This window comes from Anabas testudineus, chromosome 8, assembly GCF_900324465.2.
Source record: "Anabas testudineus chromosome 8, fAnaTes1.2, whole genome shotgun sequence".
Lineage (NCBI taxonomy): Eukaryota > Metazoa > Chordata > Actinopteri > Anabantiformes > Anabantidae > Anabas > Anabas testudineus.
The window spans coordinates 7,714,127-7,735,492 of record NC_046617.1 but is presented as its reverse complement, the minus strand read 5'-3'; the positions used below and the strand labels follow the sequence as shown (position 1 = coordinate 7,735,492).

At 42.3% G+C, this 21,366-nt stretch overlaps 1 protein-coding gene across 2 annotated transcripts; it reads left to right on the top strand.

The window, feature by feature from the left end:
• The first annotated feature begins 769 nt into the window (after nt 1-769).
• Nucleotides 770-18,499, top strand: LOC113172981 (neurexophilin-1). Of its 2 annotated transcripts, XR_003299805.1 has the most exons (3): nt 770-1,308; nt 14,265-17,780; nt 18,025-18,499. XR_003299805.1 is itself a non-coding variant. In XM_026376190.1 (2 exons), exons 1-2 carry the CDS (start codon nt 1,252-1,254, stop codon nt 15,036-15,038), a joined length of 831 nt encoding a protein of 276 aa, XP_026231975.1. In that variant the 5' UTR covers nt 770-1,251; the 3' UTR covers nt 15,039-18,499. The 2 variants fall into 2 exon arrangements, 1 of the variants encoding a protein (XP_026231975.1); XM_026376190.1 differs by having other exon boundaries at nt 14,265-18,499.
• The last annotated feature ends 2,867 nt before the right edge of the window (nt 18,500-21,366 follow it).

Below are 21,366 nucleotides of genomic sequence, written 5' to 3'. Positions count from 1 at the left end.
TATTAATCACACCCCACTAAGGTGACGGTCAGTGGTTCATTGGTGCTCACAGTGTACGTCGATACTCTACAGCAGGTCTCTGGATCACCGGCGGGCCTGCGGGGAGGACAAACAATCTGATTGTAACGTGAACAATGTGACAACATGCATGAGGATGAGGCTTTGTGACGAATTCCCGTAGCTGCAAGCCTCAGCTCCAACATCCTCAGTTACCATGTGACATGGGAGATGTTTTTGTTGTGACAAGCTTGGTGTGAAAACAGACTCGGTCTTTTCCAAATCAATATTTTTCACCCACCCACAGTGATGATTGTATTTAATGACAGGCTTGGCGATGAGAAATGCCCATAAAGTTGTCAGTGGATTACTGAGGCAGGCTGTTGTGGGTTGAAAAACCGATGTCATAAACACTGGCACAGGATTAAAAGGGAGACAGAGGCACTCATACAAGTAGAACAGATGTTTATTGTTGTTTAGCTACTGGTTATTTGTTTTAATTGTTTCTTATTTAATTGAATGCAAAATGAATTGAGTGCATGTGATGAGAGAAAGTGGAGAGAAAAGGGGGGAAGGCGCTGGATAGATGGAGAGAGATAAAGATCTGGAGGGGGGGAAGAAGAAAGGAGAAGGGGGGGGGGGGAGAAAAGAGATTCGTTGGGAAGGGAAAAGGGGGAGAGACACACAGATAGAGAGGGAGAGAGGGAGAGAGAGGGAGAGTAGAAACTGTTAAAACGTGTGTTCGCTCTTGCCAGTCTCAGCATCGCTCAGTTTCTGCAGGAGGCTGCAGCTCCATCCCTCCAGGATCTCCACTGGCACCGATGACCACACATGATCTACTCGCTTTCCATTCAACCCATTTCACTCCAAGCCGGGATGTCCTCTTTTTTTTTTTCTGTCTCTCTCTCTCTCTCTGCATGGATGATAAGAGCCTAACGCATCTCCATGGATTTCTCATACCACAACTAATGTGACTCAAACCCCCGGATAGGCGAATACAAGAGAAAAAGACCAGAGAGGCGGCCTCTGAGTGGTTTCCAACCCGTTTTCAGGTTTATGGAAGCGGCACCTCAGCCTGCTTTGGACATGGGACCGTGCGTCAGCCGAGCCAGATCCGGTGCCGGGGGGAAAGCATCTTCCTGAAGGAGGAACAGCCCGTGTGCTGGAGTTTTTTTTCGTTTCTTCTTTTTCTTTTTTTTTTTTCTTACTGCCGGGGAGAGAGGGGGAGCGAGACTGTAGGTTTTACGCGCCGGAATGATGCGTCCCAACCGCGGCTTCATCCTGCTCCTCCTAAACGGAACCGCTTGTTTGGTAAGATCATAGTGGGAGTGGGGGAAAAGTCACATTGTAGTTTTGTTCAACTTGCTCCTTGTAGGCCTACTGTCCGTGGTTACTCCTCGTACCTGCGTCACGATGTAAAAACTTCCAAACTCACAATTAGGCAGCCAGACACGTGAGAAGGCGACTGTAAGGACGAATGAGTGATGATGCACAGATAATTCCCGCTATACAATACTCACTGTGTGTGTGTGTGTGTGTGTGTGTGTGTGTGTGTGTGTGTGTGTGTGTGTGTGTGTGTGTGTGTGTGTGTGTTTTATTTTATTTCTGTACATACTTTGTAATTATTAAAACAATCAGGTGCACGATTCCCAGCGGACACTCGTGCGGAGCGCGCCGTGCCGCCGGTGTTCGTCACCAGTCTGCGGGTTTACTCTGTGCAAATGTGGAGCTGGGTACATGCACATCAAACGAATAATTATCATCTTATTACGTGCAACAAAAAGTGCACCCTCGTAAGCCGGTGCAGACAGGTGTAACCATCTGCTTCCTGCGAAAACCAGTAAAGAGACCAAACAAAGATTTGCAGACACATTTTAAAATGATTTCTAAACTTTCCTCACATGTTATAAATTCACTCAATCTAGTCAGCATAGAAAAGGGCCAGCAGAAGGACATTTAGGTGTAAAATATGTGGGTTTAGGCTCCGATAGTGCACACACCTGGCTTTAAATGCATAACTTAGGCGCATCATCAGATTTGATCAGATTTTTGTTGATGCTGATGATGATGATGTGATGAAAATCAGTTATGACAGAGGAAGGTGTCCTTCATGTCCAGGATCTATGTGAAGACTTTACAAGCAGCTCCTTTTTAGAAAGTGGCTCCTCTGTGCTCAACTGTGATTAAAAACAAAAGTTTGACTTTTAATTAAGACAGTTTAATGAGCCTGATACCTTTTTCGAAGACCCTCACCGGCGAGGGTCACGCCAGATGTGTAAACCTGAACTGTTTCTGTAGTCTCACTGAAGGCTTCCAACATTACATAACCTCACAATCACATTTGGATCACCCACTCCTCTTTCAAGTATGCCTGCAGATTTATTAAAAAGCAGCCTTTAATGAGAAATCAGCTCGTGATTCACAAGAGGAAATTTGAAAACATCCTTCTGCTCGGAAGCCCCTGGGCTGAGTACAGCTCACTCATAGCAGGACCGGGGAAATGAAAATGAGCAAGCTCCAAAAAGAAAAAAAAAAGTGGAAGTGGAAATATTCAAGTGAGGTGGAGTGACTGTTTGATGCACCCGTTTGTGTCAGCGTCTCTTCAAGGATGACCTTGTGGTTTTCATATTAATGTACTATTCAGGTGCTCAGAGGAAAGTAATGGCCCTTTTGGTGATTTGAGGTCTAATACAGTGGTTGTAAATTACTGAACGCACCCAGAATTACTTAGTTGAGGCAGATCTAAGAAAAGAAGAGACCACATGCTGCTTTAAAATATGGGCGGGGGGGGGGGGGGGGTGCTCCTTTTCTATTGTATATCTAGATACAAGAGTGTGAGATAATAGGCTTAGCCCCTCACTTCGGTGCTGTCTTGGTTCTGGGAGTGTTTTGTGAGCTGCAGGGCTACAGCCTATTGTAGTCCAGAAGGTCTGTGACTAGTGATAATGAAATTAATTGGGTGCCCCCCCCACCTCCTCTCTAGACCATGTATCTATGAAAAACGTACATGACATCCCTCAGCAGGAGATCCTGGGTAATTCATTAGCCCAGTGACATTGATAAATTATAGAATAATTAATAAATTAAGTAAGTTTTTACTATGCAACAGAACCAGTGATTAATAATGTTATAAGCCTGCTAAGCATTAAAAATTCGATTTGGATGATTCTCCGTCGTAATAGCTCCACAATTCTCATAGAGGGTTTAGGTCTCAAGGGAGGTTTTGCAAATGGATAGTAATATAGCTGACTATTAACACAAAGTGCCACTCTGATTGTTGTTTATGAAATGAATGATGTGTTTTAAATGTTAATTATTCTCCGTATTTGAATGGAGGGTTTATGAATAATATAAAGCATCTCAGTTGTTTAATTGACTGCTTGAGAAATTGTGTTTATTTTTGGCCGCGTTGTGGAGTTATTTTTCATTTTCTCAGCAAGCTGACTGGATGTATTTCAGTTAATTAAGTGGCAAATGTGTATACATGAAGGGATGGGAAATATTTTGTCTAGTCTGATATTTAGGGTCGAGTTGATGCAGTGGTTGCTACAGTCAATTGTTGTGTATTATTTTCATTATCAGTTAATCTCTTTATTTTGTCATGTGGTCATTTGACCATTAAAGTAGTAAAAATCTCTCCTGTATCTCCCACACACTATATTTGTGACATTTCCAGATAGATATTGAGTTTACTGTACTGTAAAAGAAGGGGAAGCATCAAAATATCACATTTAAAAAGCTCAAACCATCAAATGTTTGTCATTGCTCGCTTTAAAAATAAAGATTAGTTCATTATGAGAATTGATGATTATTGCTTTGTCGAGAGGCGACACATTTCAGCTCTAATGTGAATGTTGGAGTCTCTGTAGAGACATTTGTCACTAAACAGATGCAGCAGATGCAAGGTGAAGTGAGCTCACAATGTAAACAGAGGCTAGACAGATGCCTATAGAAGATAAGACGCACTGGAAACAGGCAGAGCAGGTACAGGGCGGTGTTAAGATGAAGAAAATGTGAGGAAGTGAGAGGAGGTGTTGATAAAGTGAAATGCTAAAACGGGAATAACTTAAACATCTGCCTTTGACATTGACTGTCATCACAGATTTTCTCTTCCGCTTGCACAGAATCATCCAAGAAAATGCACGTTGATCCATATATAATGACGGCTGCAGCAGCGAGCCCGAACAGCGCACACACCGAGGTTGACTGTCTGAATCCTCGGTGAATTTTAGGGAGAGTGAAGCAGACAACGACAAGTGCTCTTCCCTCATTCAACAATCTGCATAAATACCAACAGAAGTGCCCTCAAACAGGGCATTGAACCTCTCCATTGAACTCTTTCCTCCTGCAGTTCTACAAAACTCACCAGACTTTTCACATAGAGGTTTTACTCAGTACTTAAAAAAAATAAATAAAAAAATAACAGTTGTATGAAATGAGTAAGATTTTTTTATAATGTTACTCACCCCACACCCAATAAGCAAGCATGCTGCAAATGTCCGCAAACCACAAAAGAGCTTACTTATTAAGAAATTCTGACCTTGCACACGTTGTAACCTTCACGTGGTAAAGTTCGCCGGGGACGCAGGAGCTCGACTCTTCACAGACGCTCATATTGCTCTCACAAGCTGCTCTTTCACACTAGATTTTTCTGGAATAGATGAGCCGCAGGTAGCCTTTCTGTGGCCATGAGAGACAGGACCGCTTTATTCTCCCTCTGATTGCTTTCAGCAGACACTGGCCATCATGTTTGATAAGTGAATTTCACCTCTGTGGCTGAGCACAGAATGTCGCTCTTTGCAGATTGAATTTCAGTGAAGACATTCATACATATTCCAAGGTGCCACAGTCCTTTCTGCGTGCTTGTAGGTAATTTCAAAACATAAAGAAAACACGGCAAATTAAGATCTAGGGTTGCTGTGTTTTCCATTTCTAAACTTCTACAACAACCTCCATTTGACTTTGCCATAGGCAAAGACAGACGCACTTATTTAACAAGGCACGTCAATTAAAAACAAATTATGCTCTTACGCTGAAAGAGCCACAATCTCTCTCGTACAAAGAAGGGATCACGATTACAAAGAAGACATACTTGAATCTCAGCATAGCATAACAGAGACAACAAACAGGATTGAATCTGAGTAAAAAATCGCTTGTAGTTTGCCCGGAACACCACAAGACAGCACGGTGCAACAATGCATGAACGCACACTGTGCAAACCTGGGTGTGTCGGTTAAAAAGCACAGGCTGTCTGAGGCTAATTCGAACCACATCAGACTTCTTTCTGGATTTTGGCTTGTCATAAAGTCTGACGTCCATGTCCATTAGATACCTGTCCTCCACACAGGGTCGCTGACCTTGTCCACCCAGATACATCCCCAGCAAAGCAGAAATCCACCTTTATCTTGAGGAAACAAATAGAAAAAACTCACGGTCACTCATACAACTCACTGATACAGCATATATTCCAATGCAGACACAAATGTGAGACAGCAGAAGCAGAATGAATACAGATTTTTTTTATTTTTTTATTTTTTTTAAGCTTCCTTACTCTCTTGAGTCTTCCTCTTTGCCATCATTTTTGCAATCTGGATGTCAGAGCTCATAAGCTTCTTCTCTCCTCCTCACATCCCACACAGGCACCGCAAACACAAGACTCATTCATAATTGTCAAATTTCTATCGTGAGGGAGGGTTTGACTGCTACACCACAGTGGAAGCAGACAGTTTATTGTGCAGATGACATCTGTTCTGCGCTTTCCCCCCCCCCCCCCCCGGTGAGGATGGAAGGATCAGAAGAGGGGGGTGGGGGGGGGTGGGGGGTCACTTCAGAGGAACCATTAGCAGGCCATGGCTTCTTTATCATCAGTCATACACCAATATGCACTTTTCTGTTGTCTGTCCCACTAAAATAGCTAGTCCATCAAACCTGAAATATTATCCAATCAACCACATCAGATATCTACATTATTTAATAAACTACTATTCAATATTCATTTTATTGATTTGGGGGGTGACATCCTGAATCCTCGGTGAAAGACGAGTGAGGTGAGCAATGATCGCTGAATAACCGTCAACAGAAGTGCCCTTGATCGGGGCATTGAACTCAAACTGCTTCATCAAACGACACATTCTCCCTCTGCAATTTTCCCTAAATCACTCCACTTTTCACATGAATATAATTTTACGCTTGATCTAAATTAATGAAACTTCCTTTCAGTATAAACTAAATCATCTTTGCGAGTCTTGTTATATCTCTTAGTCAAACTAGATGTTAATATGATCATTTTGCTTTTATATCTGTTACTGGAGAAAGAAAATGATCTTTTCATTTCAATTATTGTTGGTATTTATTTGTATTTGTCATGTATGGGACTAATGTGAATCGTTTTACTTTTCTGGACTAGTATTTTCACTATTTTTCAGCATCACACAAAATAAACAATTACTGATTTAATTAATCGAATGAAAATGAAAAAAAAATTAAAATAGCTGCAGCCCTGACATTTTACAAGTTTCGCAGGTGCTACGGGTTTCTCGCTGCACAAACAGCAGATTGTTGCATTTATACATTATAATTTTGAAAACACTCATGAACTTCAAACACCAGATTTAGAATTTGGAATTCAAATACCAATTATTTTGCAAATGTTTCCTAGATCCTTTGAAAAAATGTTGAGCATCAGTTTCAACTTCTTCTACTTCTTATTATGGTTTCACATTAGTTGGTTTGCACAAATTACGGTCTGTTTCTTATTTGTCAATCCTTAAATATGCACAGCATGAAGGACCTCGAAGGTACACTTCAGCCACACTGACCACCTATTGAGGAACTCAGCGGTGGACCCTCTTACCCCGTTCCAACCCCCCCTCAGGCCACCCCACTGCACAGACAGAGAAAGACTGAGAGAGACAGACAGAGAGGAAGCATGCTCCCTGACACACTGACAGCCCTTCATAGTGAAGCGCACAGCTTTCCTGAGACAGAATACGTTGTCTGCTCAAAACCAGCACAATTTATTGTGGCATTGCTCTCTGGGAGACTGCAGGGGAGACAGAGCAGACCCTGGAAGAATATATGTAGGTTTGTCTGCTGGTTCTGTGGATTACACTGCACAGTTAAAAGAAAAATGACTTGTAGCCTTGGGTAGAATGAGTGGGTGTAACACCCAGGGGATCCAGATAAAAATGCGTTTGACTTTCGCATGGAGGAATAACAAAGGATGGGAAAATTCATAAAAGGCATTTTAATTTCATAGAGCTTGTGTTGAAACTGACTGTAGTAAAAGTTGTTTTACTGAATTGTGAAAATGTAAACTGTTGTGGAGAGTGTCAATATAGAATAAAAATTTTCATTGTTTCAAGATCTGCAGGCATTCCACAATATTAGAAAAGGTGATGTGGGACCTGGGGACGTGGATTTATTTGAAGGGGGAACACCGGGCAGTCAGCGTTGTTTAACAGTCAAGCAAACCAACACTTTTCTCATGCTGCAGGTTCTGAGGTTCAACCACATCGTGGCAGCCACTGGCCACCGTGCTGGAATGAGACCGTGTAGAAAAAAAACCCATTTATATTCTGAATTCTCCCACAATCTGTAAACAGCCTGTTCCGCATGAATGAACATCAAGTGTGTAGTTCACCAGCGTGCCGCCCAGCGATGGTACAGTGATTTTCAGGGTCAGAGTAGTGTAGTGTCCAGACGAGACCCTCTGGGGGTCTTTTAAGGGGGTTTCCAATTAAAGCTGTGCTCAGGGATCTGGGGATTTGGCTGAGCTTCAAAGAAGAGCATTTCAAGTACAATAAATAGATAATATGAACATTTTCGCTGAGCAAAATGACTTATGAATTGAATTCGGAATGAATCGCTGTAGAATAGCACGGCAATTATTTGAACCTTTATTGCTGCAGGAAACATCAGTTTGAGTAGTTATGTCCTTATTCATGCCCCACTTCACAGTGACCCTGTTCAGAGCTGTAGTGTTTCCTATTTGTCAAAGGTCCACTAACCTAAAGCGCAAAATAGATTTTGTGTCAGTGCATTAAAAAGTGACATATGACTGTTTCAGAAATGACACGTGTAAGCATTTTCTCAACTGCTGACTCTGCAGTTCAAGGATAAGTTTAGGCAACTGGACCAACTTGGTGCAGTTAGCACCAAACTTAGGCTTGAGCCTTGGTCGAGTGAGGAAAAACTATCTTTGTGATTAAAAGAAACCAACACGACACATATTTATATTATATCTTAGCTAATGAACAGTAACAGATGTGGTTTGGATTTGTTGAAGGGAGGTGGGGTACGATTTGCCCCCGGTTGTAGAAGTCACTTGTCATTCCAGAGACAGAGCAGGTTATTCAGCAGTCTGAACAATGTCGCTGCTCCAGTGACATTTCCAGGATGTGTGTAATTCAGTTGAGATGGACTGCAGTTCACACCTATGAAGATGTGTGTCAGATGTCTCACAAGTAAGCACTTGTGATCAGATTTCAGTTCCCTGCTCACATTTGGTTTGATCTGTTAAAAACTGCTGCTAAACAGAAAAAAAAGACTCCTGCTGGTTAATCAGTTTGGTCCGTCACCGCTGTCCGGGCTGTTTGGTACTGTATGTGCAGAAAAATCTGGTTTTGAAGTTTTCTAGTTTGTACGTATGCAGCCCATAAAGTATTTTAGATGTAACCACAGCATAATGTTGAGATCCTGAGAGTCACTGCATGTACGGGCTGCTGGAAGTGTGAACAAATCCTGTTCACACAGTTACACACATTCCCAGCTGGTAGCTGCAGTAAAACCACAGTCTGATTTGGCCACTTAGCACTTTTATAATTTAACTGCTTTCCTCAAGAGCATATTAATGAACAAGAGAGCATTATTCATTGTCTCCTTTTTGCTGGAGATTCAAAATAGCAACTCCTAAGGTATCTGCGCCTGGACAAGTCCTCAAAAGCCAACAGAAAGACTGGAGCATTAAGTTAGACAACAGGCTTTGATAGATTGACATTCAGTTAAAGGTTTTCACGTGTCCATCAGACGATTGAAGAGTCTTTCCAGCTTAATACCAGACAGGTGTGAATAGCAGCAGCTTTAATCAGCTCTGACCCATCAGCCCATGCTTTGCTCTCCAGTCCCAGGGGAGAAACTGTCCCCTACTGCCCCTCTCCACTCGCCCTGCACCGCCAACTTGTCGATATCTTATAATGTAAAAATTTGATAGCCAATTCAGAGCCCAGCTTCTCTCTGAGCATACAAAATGAGCCCAAATCCGCTGAGACCACAGAAGCTGAACTGCTGGGAAAGTGGGAGGATGAGGTAGAAAAGAAAGAATAGACGAGGAAAAGAGTTTAAAATAAAGAGTTGGTGCATTGTAGTTTCTTCACTCCTTGCAGATACAGTGACCCTCTGAAGAAGTAAATTATTCATTAGGAATCAAATGACTTGTTTCTGGTAAAATTACCTTTCTCTTCCTCACCACTTCTTGGACCTGCACTAGCCAGAACAATAATTAGCTATAAGGGCACCGCCATTTTCTGATTGTAATCCTGTAAGACAGAAATCTCCTGTAGTGAACTTATTACATCCAGAGACGAGGAGAGGAGGCAGAAAAAAAAAAAAAAACAGAACAAAGCAATAATGAACACTTTCCATGAGCTGTCTGGGTCTTTAATTAATAATGTATGTCATATTAGAGATGAAGATTTCAACTCAATGGCCACATGAAGATGGAGTGCTTATCGAATTTGTCAGCTCCACAGGACAACACACGCCCTGCAGGGTGGATCGACACACTGATTCTCAGTGTCAGTCAGTTCACTTTAATCCAAATTTATTAATCAAATGAATTAGATGAGTTTGCAGATCAAAAGATGTTCAACGTTTAAGTGGTATTACATATTGCCATTGTACTGGTGTTGAAACACCTGTTGTATGCAACCTAAACATACAAAGCCACAGATTATTATTTACCAAACAGGTACATTACCGTAAAAACAATTAAAAAGAAATAAAAGCCTGCACTGGAGTTCCTATATGCAACAAACAAGCTGTGAACATGACACCTTATCACCTTTTAAGCTGATACGGAACTTGTTAGGAAACAATTTACACATCCTGATACTGAGCAACCAGGCAAATATCTGAATCTGTAGCTACACTATGAAAAACAAATGCAGTTTGACATGTAATGCACGGTGGGTTTGCAGCCAAAAGAAGTCATAGTTAGCATGTGTGTTAGCAAGAATTAATTATAGCTGTTGTTATAAATGACTTCTTTGATCTGTAAAATAGTAGCACATTTCTATCATGGTTAACTTCAACAATAATAATAATAATAATACTAATAGTAATAATAATAATTAAAATAATAATGAAGTCAGAACCAGAGAATGTAACAAAACTGTCATATGTTCATTATCAGGAAACCAAATTTGAATGTGTAAACTCAAGTGTGAAACTAATTTTAGGAAAATATGCAACTTCTTTAATTGACACGCTGGTCTGTCATCAGTTCCCTGCTTCTTTTGAGAGTTATTTCTCTCTGATATCTGCACTGTATTATGGCAATCGTTCGCTTCTGTCATCAGGGGAGAGGGGTTAAAACGGTGTACCTGTCGCAGTAACAGGCTGATTATTGCTTGTGTAGGTGGCAGGCTAGTGAGGAGGATCGCTCCCCTCCCCTCACTCCCTGCTGGGAGAGAGGTCTGGGGCCTGTGCTCACTGAGGCTGAATGACTCACAATCACTGGCAGAGCCCGCAGCCACCTCCCATCCTCTCCAGCCGTTTCACTGACTCACTTAGTGCACATGACAAATGACAAAATCACCCTGAACCTCCACCCCCTCACTAAGAACTGATTGCCCATCGCCCACACTGCCTACAGTACTTAAAGCTGGGATATCTCTTGCCAAGCTTCATGAGACAAAACAAACTTACTCTGAAGGAAACTTGCTCTGGTCTTTCAAAGCATCAATTCATTGTGCTGGAGTTACAAGTGTTAACATGTTTATTTTAGTATGACCTACTGAACAATTACTTTTTGACATTACATCTGCAGCTGTGGTAAATCCCAGCAGTAAGACTGCAACAGATTATTTGTGGTGAATCATCTAATGATGCTTTGACTGCTAATGAAACGGTGTGCATGCTAAAAATGCACAAAAAAAAAAGAAAAGACATAAAAAAGAAAAGAACAAAAATCCCAGCAAAGTGAAGCGGCGCATTAATCTTTTGGCACTGCGAGAACAACAGTGAACTCCAGGGTTATTTTACACCGTTTCAACTTGCTTACCTTGCATAAGTCAAAGTTAGAAGTGTGCTGATAGTTAAATCTTACACTTCATATACTTTGATAGTTAAATGCAAAGGAGCAAGAGAGTTGTAGCAGTATGCAGTTTTTTAGATTGTAGTAAAAAAAAGTTGAGCTTGTTACAGTATTTAATAATAATAAAAATGTTACAGTATGTGCTGCTGTGTAATGTGTGACCTTAAGGATGCATCATTCACCAGACCTCCTAGTGTTTGAAAGCAGGCAAGTAAGAGGTAAATCCATACTACTGGCTAATTATGAGACCCTTTACCTGCAAAAGTAAACACACACTCACATATTTAAAGGTATCCTGGAGTTTAGGACAACTGCACTGTCCATGTTCACTTACTGCAGTAATCATTACACCTCTGGCTTAGTTTTATCTGCCTTTTTTCTAGAGCCATATTAAGCTTATTCTAACATTTGTCTTTGACAATGATTCCCCACACTGAATCTGACGCCTCCAGCAGTGCCAGACACTTAAATCTTCTGTTCAACAATAGCACAATGCTCACTTCATCTCTCCTCCTGCAGCCTGGCCTTTCAGGCTCTCTAATGAAGATGTGCAAGAGAGGGAGGATGCCTTGCTCGATATGTAAGCTACAACAAAGCGCACTTCAAAATGTTTTTTGCTCAGTGTTGGAGCCATCTGAGAGTCGCTGTAGACGTGCAGCAGGGCTGACGAAATGATCAGGATCTTAAAACCAAAGGGCAGTTTTGTCGAAATCAAGAGTGACATATTTTCCAAGAAGCCTAAAGGGCCTTTTTCTAGGACACCGCAGGGGCTATTAAGTGCTATCTGGGGAGGCAGACAGAGTGCTACCCTCTGTGCCCAGCAGCCACTGGCTTATTGAAGAAAAGAAATCAAACAAACTTAGTACTTCAGTGGGAGTCATGGGGTATGGGCTATTTGTCATTAAAGTAATTCTGTCTGGCCTTAGCTTCCCACTCTGAAAACACATTTGGAAATATTCAAATCACTGTGTCAGTTCTTCTAAACGTATGTTCTTCTTAAACATCTGATTCAAGAGGAAGGAGCCTTTGTCAGGGTTGTTATGGGCCCCTGTGGGGAGGATGAAGGATCTGAGCAGCAGCGTAGCGTAGCAGCAAACAGGTAACTAGAGGAGGGGGGCGTCCGTCCTCTAACACCCCCATAGGAATAAAGCCAGATAAAGGGAAGAGGGGACTCTTCTCCGAGTCCAAACACCAGACCACAATCGCATCAGCGGGAATCCTCGCAAGGCAGTTGAAATGCGATACACGTTGTTATGAAAGGAAATACACGTTTTCAGAGAGACAGAAAATCAATATCGCTGACTGGCTGCGGTGCAAGTGAACAAATCTGAGCAAGCTAGAAAAACCTGCATAAAATAGAATAAAAACGAGCCAGACTTAATAATCCTGACTAAGCCAGTATAAGGAAGCCCTGGCAGTCAAGACAGTAGATTGATCAGAGCACAGACTGGGATGCATGCATTATGCATCGTTGTAAAATCTCTCCGGGTAGCGCGAGCACACATACACGAGCTTACCCGACTGTTCGTTTGCATTTGCATCACTTATTGTCCACATTTACAGCAACTGAACATTCAGAGAATTCATGTTTGTGTGTGTGTGTGTGTGTGTGTGTGTGTCTGCACTGCCCTGCCAAATCCAGAGGACATAATAATGCTGGATACGTCCATGGCACATTAGACAGAAGCTACCTGTTAATAGATCATTATCGTTGAATAATTACCCATTACTTTGCTCTCACATTCACACACACTTCACAAAGCTACTGCTGAGCACAGCAGTACTATCTTATCTCCTTACTCCACTTCCCCTCCCCTCAGTTGATGTTAACATCTGACAGCTTTGCGTGTGTGCCGATACAGATTTTTTTCCCTTTAATTAAAACACTGGAAGTCTTAATTGGACATTACACTTTATTCTTCAGCCTCCCGCTTGCCCACCTCCCCTTCCTCAAACACTTTGATCCTCCAACCAAATCTTTCAAGGCAATAATAGTTTTCCCCTGTACTCAGACTCAGACACCGCTATGCTTAAGAAGCAAAAAGCTCCCTTTAAAACAGAAAACACAGTTTAGCCTACTTCCCACTTTTAGTTCGCTTGTTCAAAAACAATTTCTTTCTCATTAGCTGATCTTGAAGAGACCTTTTCTGACATAGTTCCACTGGATATGAGATTGCTTGAGAGGGAAACATCAAGATCTCACCTTGAATTATATTTTGGCAATTGAAAAATTAGTGTTTTATAACTGCTGGCATGAATCCTGCTCCTTTTAGTGCATCTACACACTTAAATCAACTTCCAGTCTCTGTTGTCAGAGAAACTACTCTACTCTAGCATTTCTTAATGAGCTTTATTGTTTTACACAGTTATAGCCTTGTCCACCCTCACAAATATTGATTACACTTTCCAAGATCACAGTAATGCACATTATTTGGATTCTGTTTTGGTGTGGATTTTTTTTTTATCTGTTCTTTGATCCCTGTTGCCTCACCACTAGCTCAGCAGGGGCATATGAATCCATTACTAGTGAGCTCAGGGAATAACATCAGCGCTGTGAAAACTAGACATAAAGGAGTATTTTCTCACATAACCGAGGTAAACAGAAGGTAATACCTGCAAAATTCCAACTATTTATGTATATGTATAAATACATACACACACACAAACACACACACACACACACACACACACACACACACACACACATATATATATATATATATATATATATATATATATATATATATATATATATATATATATATATATATATATATATATATATACTCACAACATTGATACACTGTCACTGTTCCTACCACCAGAGGTATGAATGGTAAATTAAGTATCGATTAAACCTTTAATTTAGTTTCTGTCCACGTTTCTCTCTGCCTCGCTAATAACTGCCTTTCTTTCTTCATTTTCTCCTGCAACCTCCACTTCCTCTTGCCAGGTGGCCCTGGGTCAAGAAGACGACTCCTCCAGCCCCAAGAGTTCCTCCGATGACTCCTCCAAGACGATGGGCCTACTGAGCGGGCAGGCTTCCCTCTCGCCTCTGAGCCGCTGGATGCTTCACAGTAAGAGCAGAGCTGCTAATGCCACCTCTGTGGAGCTGCCCTACCGCTCCCCGGTTCCTTTCTCCAAGCAGGAGTTTTCTAAGCAGGAGTTCTGGGAAATGCTGGGCAGCGATCTACTCAAACCCGACACCTCCAGCTCCAGGGTCAAACGGCGGCCCATTGTTAAGACCGGCAAGTTCAAGAAGATGTTTGGCTGGGGAGACTTCTATTCCAATATCAAGACAGTGCGGCTTAACCTGTTGATCACCGGCAAGATCGTGGACCATGGAAATGGCACGTTCAGCGTCTACTTCCGGCACAACTCCACAGGCCAGGGCAACATCTCAGTCAGCCTGGTGCCACCTGTCAAGGCAGTGGAGTTTGACCTCGAGCGCCAGAGCGTGGTCTACCCAAAGGACTCCAAGATCTTCAACTGCCGCGTGGACTATGAGAAAGTAGACAGGAGCAAGCGCACCTCACTTTGCAACTACGATCCATCCAAGACCTGCTTCCAGGAGCAGATTCAGAGCCACGTCTCCTGGATTTGCTCCAAGCCTTTCAAGGTTATTTGTATCTACATTTCCTTCTATAGTACAGACTACCGCCTTGTGCAGAAGGTTTGCCCAGACTACAACTACCACAATGAGATGCCCTACCTGCCCTCAGGCTAGAAGATTTGTAGGGGGGAGGAGAGGTGAGAGGGGAGAGGAAAAGATTGACTGCAATACATGAGGAGGACACCAGGGCTGTCAATTGTCCTTAATGCTAAAGTGGCAGCGAGACACCTTAAAAGAACCCTCACTGTAGCCTGACTATTGTAAGATGTAAAAACATATATGCAAAACAAATACTACAGTATGCAGAGAAGCAGGCACTGGGAATGCATAAAAAGAGCATTCATTAACTGGAGTGGTAGTGGAAATCAAACACATCCTTACCTCAATTTAGTTTTCAAATGCCAACTTCTTGCCAGCTACTTCTCTTTTCCATCAAGTCACATGTGAATGTTGTCTGAATGTCCTTTCAATCACCCTTTACAAAGTCACAAGGCAGCATTTTCAGTGAAAGCACCCCGGAGAGTGTACAAAATGACTTACTTAAAATTAGTGGACTGTACAAATTCAGACTTTATTACAAACACTGTAGAGCGATAAAAATCGTGCACTGAAAATGCAAAAACAATAATGATACAAAACCTTCTGGAGAGAACACAAAGCATTGTTTTCTGTCACATAGGTGCAGATGAATGTAAAGAGCAACCAACCACGGGGTCATTCAGGTTGAACTTAAAGTCTCTTCAAAGGGCTTTTTTTTTTTTAAAGTTAAAGCACCTTCGTACTCGTATTCTTCTTCGTATTTTATTTCACAGCGTCTCCACATCCTCGCACGTAATCAGCCCACCATGGCGTTGTCAGCATGTTTATGCTCATGCAAAGTCTAATCACTGTATATCCTTCAGTTACGTTACATCCACATCTGTGAGAGACGGAAGAAAAATAATAAAATTCTCAAAAAAAAAAAAAAAAGCAATTTCTCAACAAAGATTCGGGGCCAGGGCTTAAGACAAGTTCAGTGCGAAGGAAATAACGAGATTCTGCATAGAGATTGAATTGGCCCTCCGTACTTAAGAAAGAGAGAGAGGGAGAGATGGTTGAGTGAGAGAGGGAAAGATTCAGTGAGCTCTTTTAATTAAAGTGGAGAAGGAGATGTAGAGTATGCAGCTCCTTCTATTGTCCCCTCTGTATGAAAAAGATTACATTTTGTTGCCGTCAGGATTCCTGATTTCACGCCTTGATAACTTTGACTGTGTGAGGGAGATTGCTCTCTCCTGACAAATAGTGTGTTCACTAAAGTCAGCCCGTTATCTTGAATAAATGAAAATATTATCATAATAATTACAAATAATTTAATCTCCTTTAGAACTAATTAAGGTTTCAACGAGAGGGCGAAATGTATTCCTGGAAATCAAGTCAATGGGTAGGAGGATAAGAGGATGTTCATGGGGATTGTTTTTTTGCGTGGAGCCAGCAGCCAAAGCTCAGCACAGAGTTAACTGCTCTCATTAAGATAAATGGCCACTGGCTGGCCCATCTCATGTTGCTCTCACAAACAATACCAGCGGAGAGCAGCGCACAATGGAGCTATGAATTAGGTATCCTGACATTTTGTGTGCTGAGAGGTTACCGCTGTCCTGCTTATGAGGACACAATGACTTCTCGGTTCATTAACAATGAACAGTCACAAGACAGGTGTGAGGAGTCATTAAACGGTGATATCAGATACACGGTCTGATGATAATATGCTGTGATATCAGAAGTACGGCCAAGATGTGTTCCCGCGAACGCTTGGTTGAAGCTGTGTAGCTATGTCCCAGGTGGAGCCACGCAGAAGTGAGTGGTCACCATGAAGCTGTCCTCCTGTGGGGTGCTACATGCTGCTGGCTGCTCTGTGTGAGCTTAGAGAGCAGGAGTAGGAGGGAAAACACAGTCAAAGGGATAAAGATAGTAACAAAGACGTGGAAATCTGCACATCAAAGCTCTCAGTTTTTTAATTTACTCCTAAAGAAGGGGGTAGCTCCTCTCGATGTGCGACCACATCCACCCGCGGCCTGGAGCAAATGGCAGCGGTCTGCGGGGGATAGACTGCTACGCCACCTGCAGCAGAGATAAAGGCCGTTCATCTGGCTAGGTCAAACTTCTGTCTCCTCTTGCCATGATTGTTTCATCAACGCAGATGTTTTTTTTTTTTTATGTATCTGTGTAGGTGCCCTGCTTCGTGATGACATTTATAGGTCTGTTTTGTCTATAACTGCGAGTATCTGACATTTACGAATTCTCACAGAGAGGATTTACCTAAAGAGAATACCATTAATCATCATTAGAAAGAATATAGAGACAGCTTCTGTTTTCTGCCACATCACTGTTACAGTTTATAATATTTATTTTAAGTCATACTCTACATACAGAGTCCCCGTGGACCATGCAGTATAGATGATGACTTGGCAGTGACTCAAACTAAACACCTGGCACTTGTCTGAATGTCCTGTTCCTGTATAACGCTGGATAAGCTACAAAGCCTCATGTGTAAAATGCATCAACCAGGAAGAAAAAGCAACTGCCTTTTTGCTCTGTTTATCCATTTCCTCATCTACCAGCTCTCTCTACCCCTTTCCCCTCTAGACATCCACGTTACTCAGCCATATGTCCCACTGTCTTCACGCTGTTGTCCTCTCCCCCGTCTGTGACCCGGCTGACTGGCCTCAGCATCCATACCTTCTCTACTCCCCTTACCCTGGTGTTGAACCCTGCTGTGGGTAGTTCCTCATCGCTGCCCCGCCTGCCCTCCTGTGCACAGCGCTGATCTGAGCTGGCTAATCTCTCTGAGCTTAACACCAAGCCAACTGAACATCAGCAGTGAGAACTCCCCTGTCTTCTTTTCTATCTATTTCTCTCTCTATCAAGATCCTGTCAAACAAACGCGTGCACAGGCACAGTGTCAAGATGTGCTGGTTTCAGTATTTTCCCCTCTTCTGTTCAAAGCATCTTACATAAGCCCCTGGATTGTGAGGACATGAAACCTTTTGCGAACATGCCAATATAATGCCCAACACAGATATGCCCCAGTAACCTCAATACTCCTCTCCCCCCCCTCCTGCAGGGCATCCAGACAGAAGTTGGATACTCACACATGTTGGAATCAAAGCTGGGCAACATGGGCCCACAGCACTGTACTGATGTAGGAGAGACAAGGACACATGTTGGGCTACCTGCGGAGAAGCCACTCACACTGCTCCTTACCAATCCTCCCTGATTTACAGCAATACTCTCACAGAGACTTCACACTAACCGCCTCTCCAGGGAAAGTTAAAAAAAATAAATAAACGGCTGCTGGACAAATTTTAAGAAACTGTGGGATGTATGGGATGTTGCTGTGGGATGGACGGTGTTGTTACAGCAGCAGCCTTACTGTTGACCCATCTAGTGCCAATAAGCATGTGGATATTTGGCCTTAGAGCCTGCAAGACAACACTGGCCTACTCAACAAAGAATAGTAACAAAACCTGACTGTCAAAAATATACTTATATATATAATTATATATATAAAGAAAGAGCGAGAGAGATAAAAGGTAAGAGTCCTGAGATGTGAATAAAGTTGTATTTAAATGTGGGTCATGCAGTGGAGGTCGTCTGTTTTATTTTTTTGTTCTTCATGGTTTTGTTGCCCTATGTCATGTGGATGATACTGTACGGGTGGTATGACATTTACTGTAGTTTTCAACATTCTAAAACTCAATAAAGTACACAGACGTACTTAAACTATTCCAATCGTAGAGAAACGGAGTCCAGTCTTATATCTGGTTGTACTTCACGTGTAGGAAGAGCGCGTCAACAATGCTGAAGTCTCTGTTTTTCTTACAAGGTATTTGCATACCCATACTGTGTGCCAGCGGCAAAGAAAAGATGTGACAAAAGAATTCTTGCAGACATACATGCAGAGAGAGAGAGAGAAACAGGAGGAGGAAAACAGAGCAGAGTGGAAAATTGGGTTGAGAGAGAGGAAGGAAATGTTTCAACTGGAATGATGCATGAACACAACTCCATCCCCTAATTAGCCTCCTCCTTCCTTTATTTCCTCCACACTTCCACTCTGGGTTTCTTTGTTGTGCATCTTCGCACTGCCGTTCATTTTAAGATGTAATTGACATTAAATTCATTCTACTTCTTAATTAAATCCCAGACAACTGTTAACGAGGGGATGGGTTCAAACATTCAGCTCACAACATCCCTTTAAACAAGATCGATTAAGGCATGGCTGGAGGCAAAGCCAGGCCCTCCACCACCCTCCCTCCACGCCCTCTTGTTCCCATAAAAGTGCTGCCTGCCTCAGGATAACCTTGCCGGAGATGATGAAAGGGAAGCAAATAAGTCAACAGAAGAAGACAGAAAAATATAAATCTAATTTGGAAGAAAGCAGGATTGAGGTTAATGTGAAATCTGTGAGAGCAGCATATTGAGTCAAACATGCACAGACACACACACAGGGGTTGGAAACTGCAGGCAACAATCATCGCTAATGGACAGAATGTTTTACCGCAAGCATGAACTTTTTGGTTGTCCAGGAACAAAAGCAATTCAGGAGTATGCGAGCTTCCCAGAAAGGAAAGGACATTTCAGCATGAGTAATGGGGAGCTGGACAATAGTCAATTGGTAAAATAACTAGTCATGGCACAAGGAGGCGGGGGAAGGTGTGCAAAGCTTAAAATGATAAATAGACATCCAGAAAAATAACCTTGAGGTATGAAAAGTGTCTGGAGAAACACGTAAGAAGAGACAACAAGAGAGAGAGAAGAGAGGCGGATGGCACTGACGCCTTGTCGTGATTAGGAAGTCTATCAGGTTTGCAATTTTATCCTGTAGAGTAATAATTATGAGTCATTTTCCTCAATGACACGTTACACCTCAAAGCGTAGTATTGCTCTGCCATAGATATTGCATCGCGCAACATCATCCCCCTCAGCAACGGTGTTGACAAAGTCGAAGCTCTACCACACGGCCTCGTTTCTTCACACTTTGAAATCACTGATGAGGATTAGAGTGGTATAGCAATTTGATGATATACACAACCACACTGATACTGAGGTTTTATTAAATGTCAGATTTCATCAGTCATCTGCAACTAATGTGATACAAGTTTCTCTGCAGTGACAGTCATGTTAAAGCAGACTGTAAATCCTGCAATGAGGGTACTCTTCCATATATAATTCTGCTCTTTAATCTATTTTAGTAAATTATTTCTTCATTTAAATGACTAATGCATCCCCCAAACCTGGCCTATTATTAAATAGATATCTTGGGTCAGCCTACTAACCCATCTGAAAATTTCATTAGTCTGGGATTTTAGAGATTTTGGTGTCTCATTATGGTGTAAATGTGATTTCAGAGGCTTTCCGCCCTGATATTCTGGGGAAATTTGAATTGTATTTGAAACTGAAAGCATATACGTGTACGCGGTGCAGTATGCTTAATATATCAGAAAAAAAACTAATTACATAGTTTGTACTCAATCCCTAATTAGTGTCTCTGTAATCTATTTCCACATCATGTTGGGCACAGGACTTCAGATCTTAAAGAAACTGATAAGGGCTTTTGTTACCTGGATACCAACTCCATCCAGTCCAGATACAATTTATTATCATACCTTCCCTCTCTGCACTCACTGAATTCAAATACACTCCATCGTCTTTGATATTCTGGATTTGTGGGTCGGTCGTGGTTATGGTTGCGCTCTTGTGAAGTGCCCAGACATGTAAATGCAAACGTACACGTGCACTTGCTGCACATGCCCACACAGAAACACACGCCTGCACCTTAAGAGGATTCATGCTCCACCATACTAATAGTCTCCTAATAGTCCTCTGCCCCGCCAAGCAATCACAGTAGAGTAGAGTGGACAGGTCTCAGTCACAGAGCATCGCGGGACACTGTTTGCATCAGAAAACAGCCTCTCAACCCCCCCACCCCACCTGGTTTCATGTTTGAGTGCTACAGCCCCTACGTGCAAACCACTGTGTTTTTACACAGGCTGGACACTGGACACACATGCTTGACGGAGGCTATGAGAGAGGCTGGAAAATTATAGTGCAGCGAAGGGGTTGAAGAAACAGCAGGGGGGAGGTGGAGGCTGTGAGAGCTTGTTGCAAAAGAAAGCACAGATGGCCTAGGGCTACAACATGGTGGGTAGAGGAAAGAATAACTGAATAAACTAATTAGAAGGGCAGAATTTCACAGACACCTCCAACCAAGTCAGCACTCCTTATCTCCACATAAGAAATATGTTTCATCTATAAGTCAATCTTACGCAGACAGAACAAGAGTTTGGACGCAAATACTAATAGCAACACTCCGGGTTTTACACTTTACTGCGTCTTGTAACACAATGACACAAAGTGGAGCTTGGTTTGTCATAGGTGACAGCAAATTCTTTGCACATCGATTGGG

Excerpts from the sequence above, each read along its gene's own strand:
- LOC113172981 (XM_026376190.1), top strand. The coding sequence starts at position 1,252 with ATGATGCGTCCCAACCGCGGCTTCATCCTGCTCCTCCTAAACGGAACC. Across the intron at positions 1,309-14,264 it reads TAAACGGAACCGCTTGTTTG|GTGGCCCTGGGTCAAGAAGA; the intron begins GTAAGATCATAG and ends TCCTCTTGCCAG.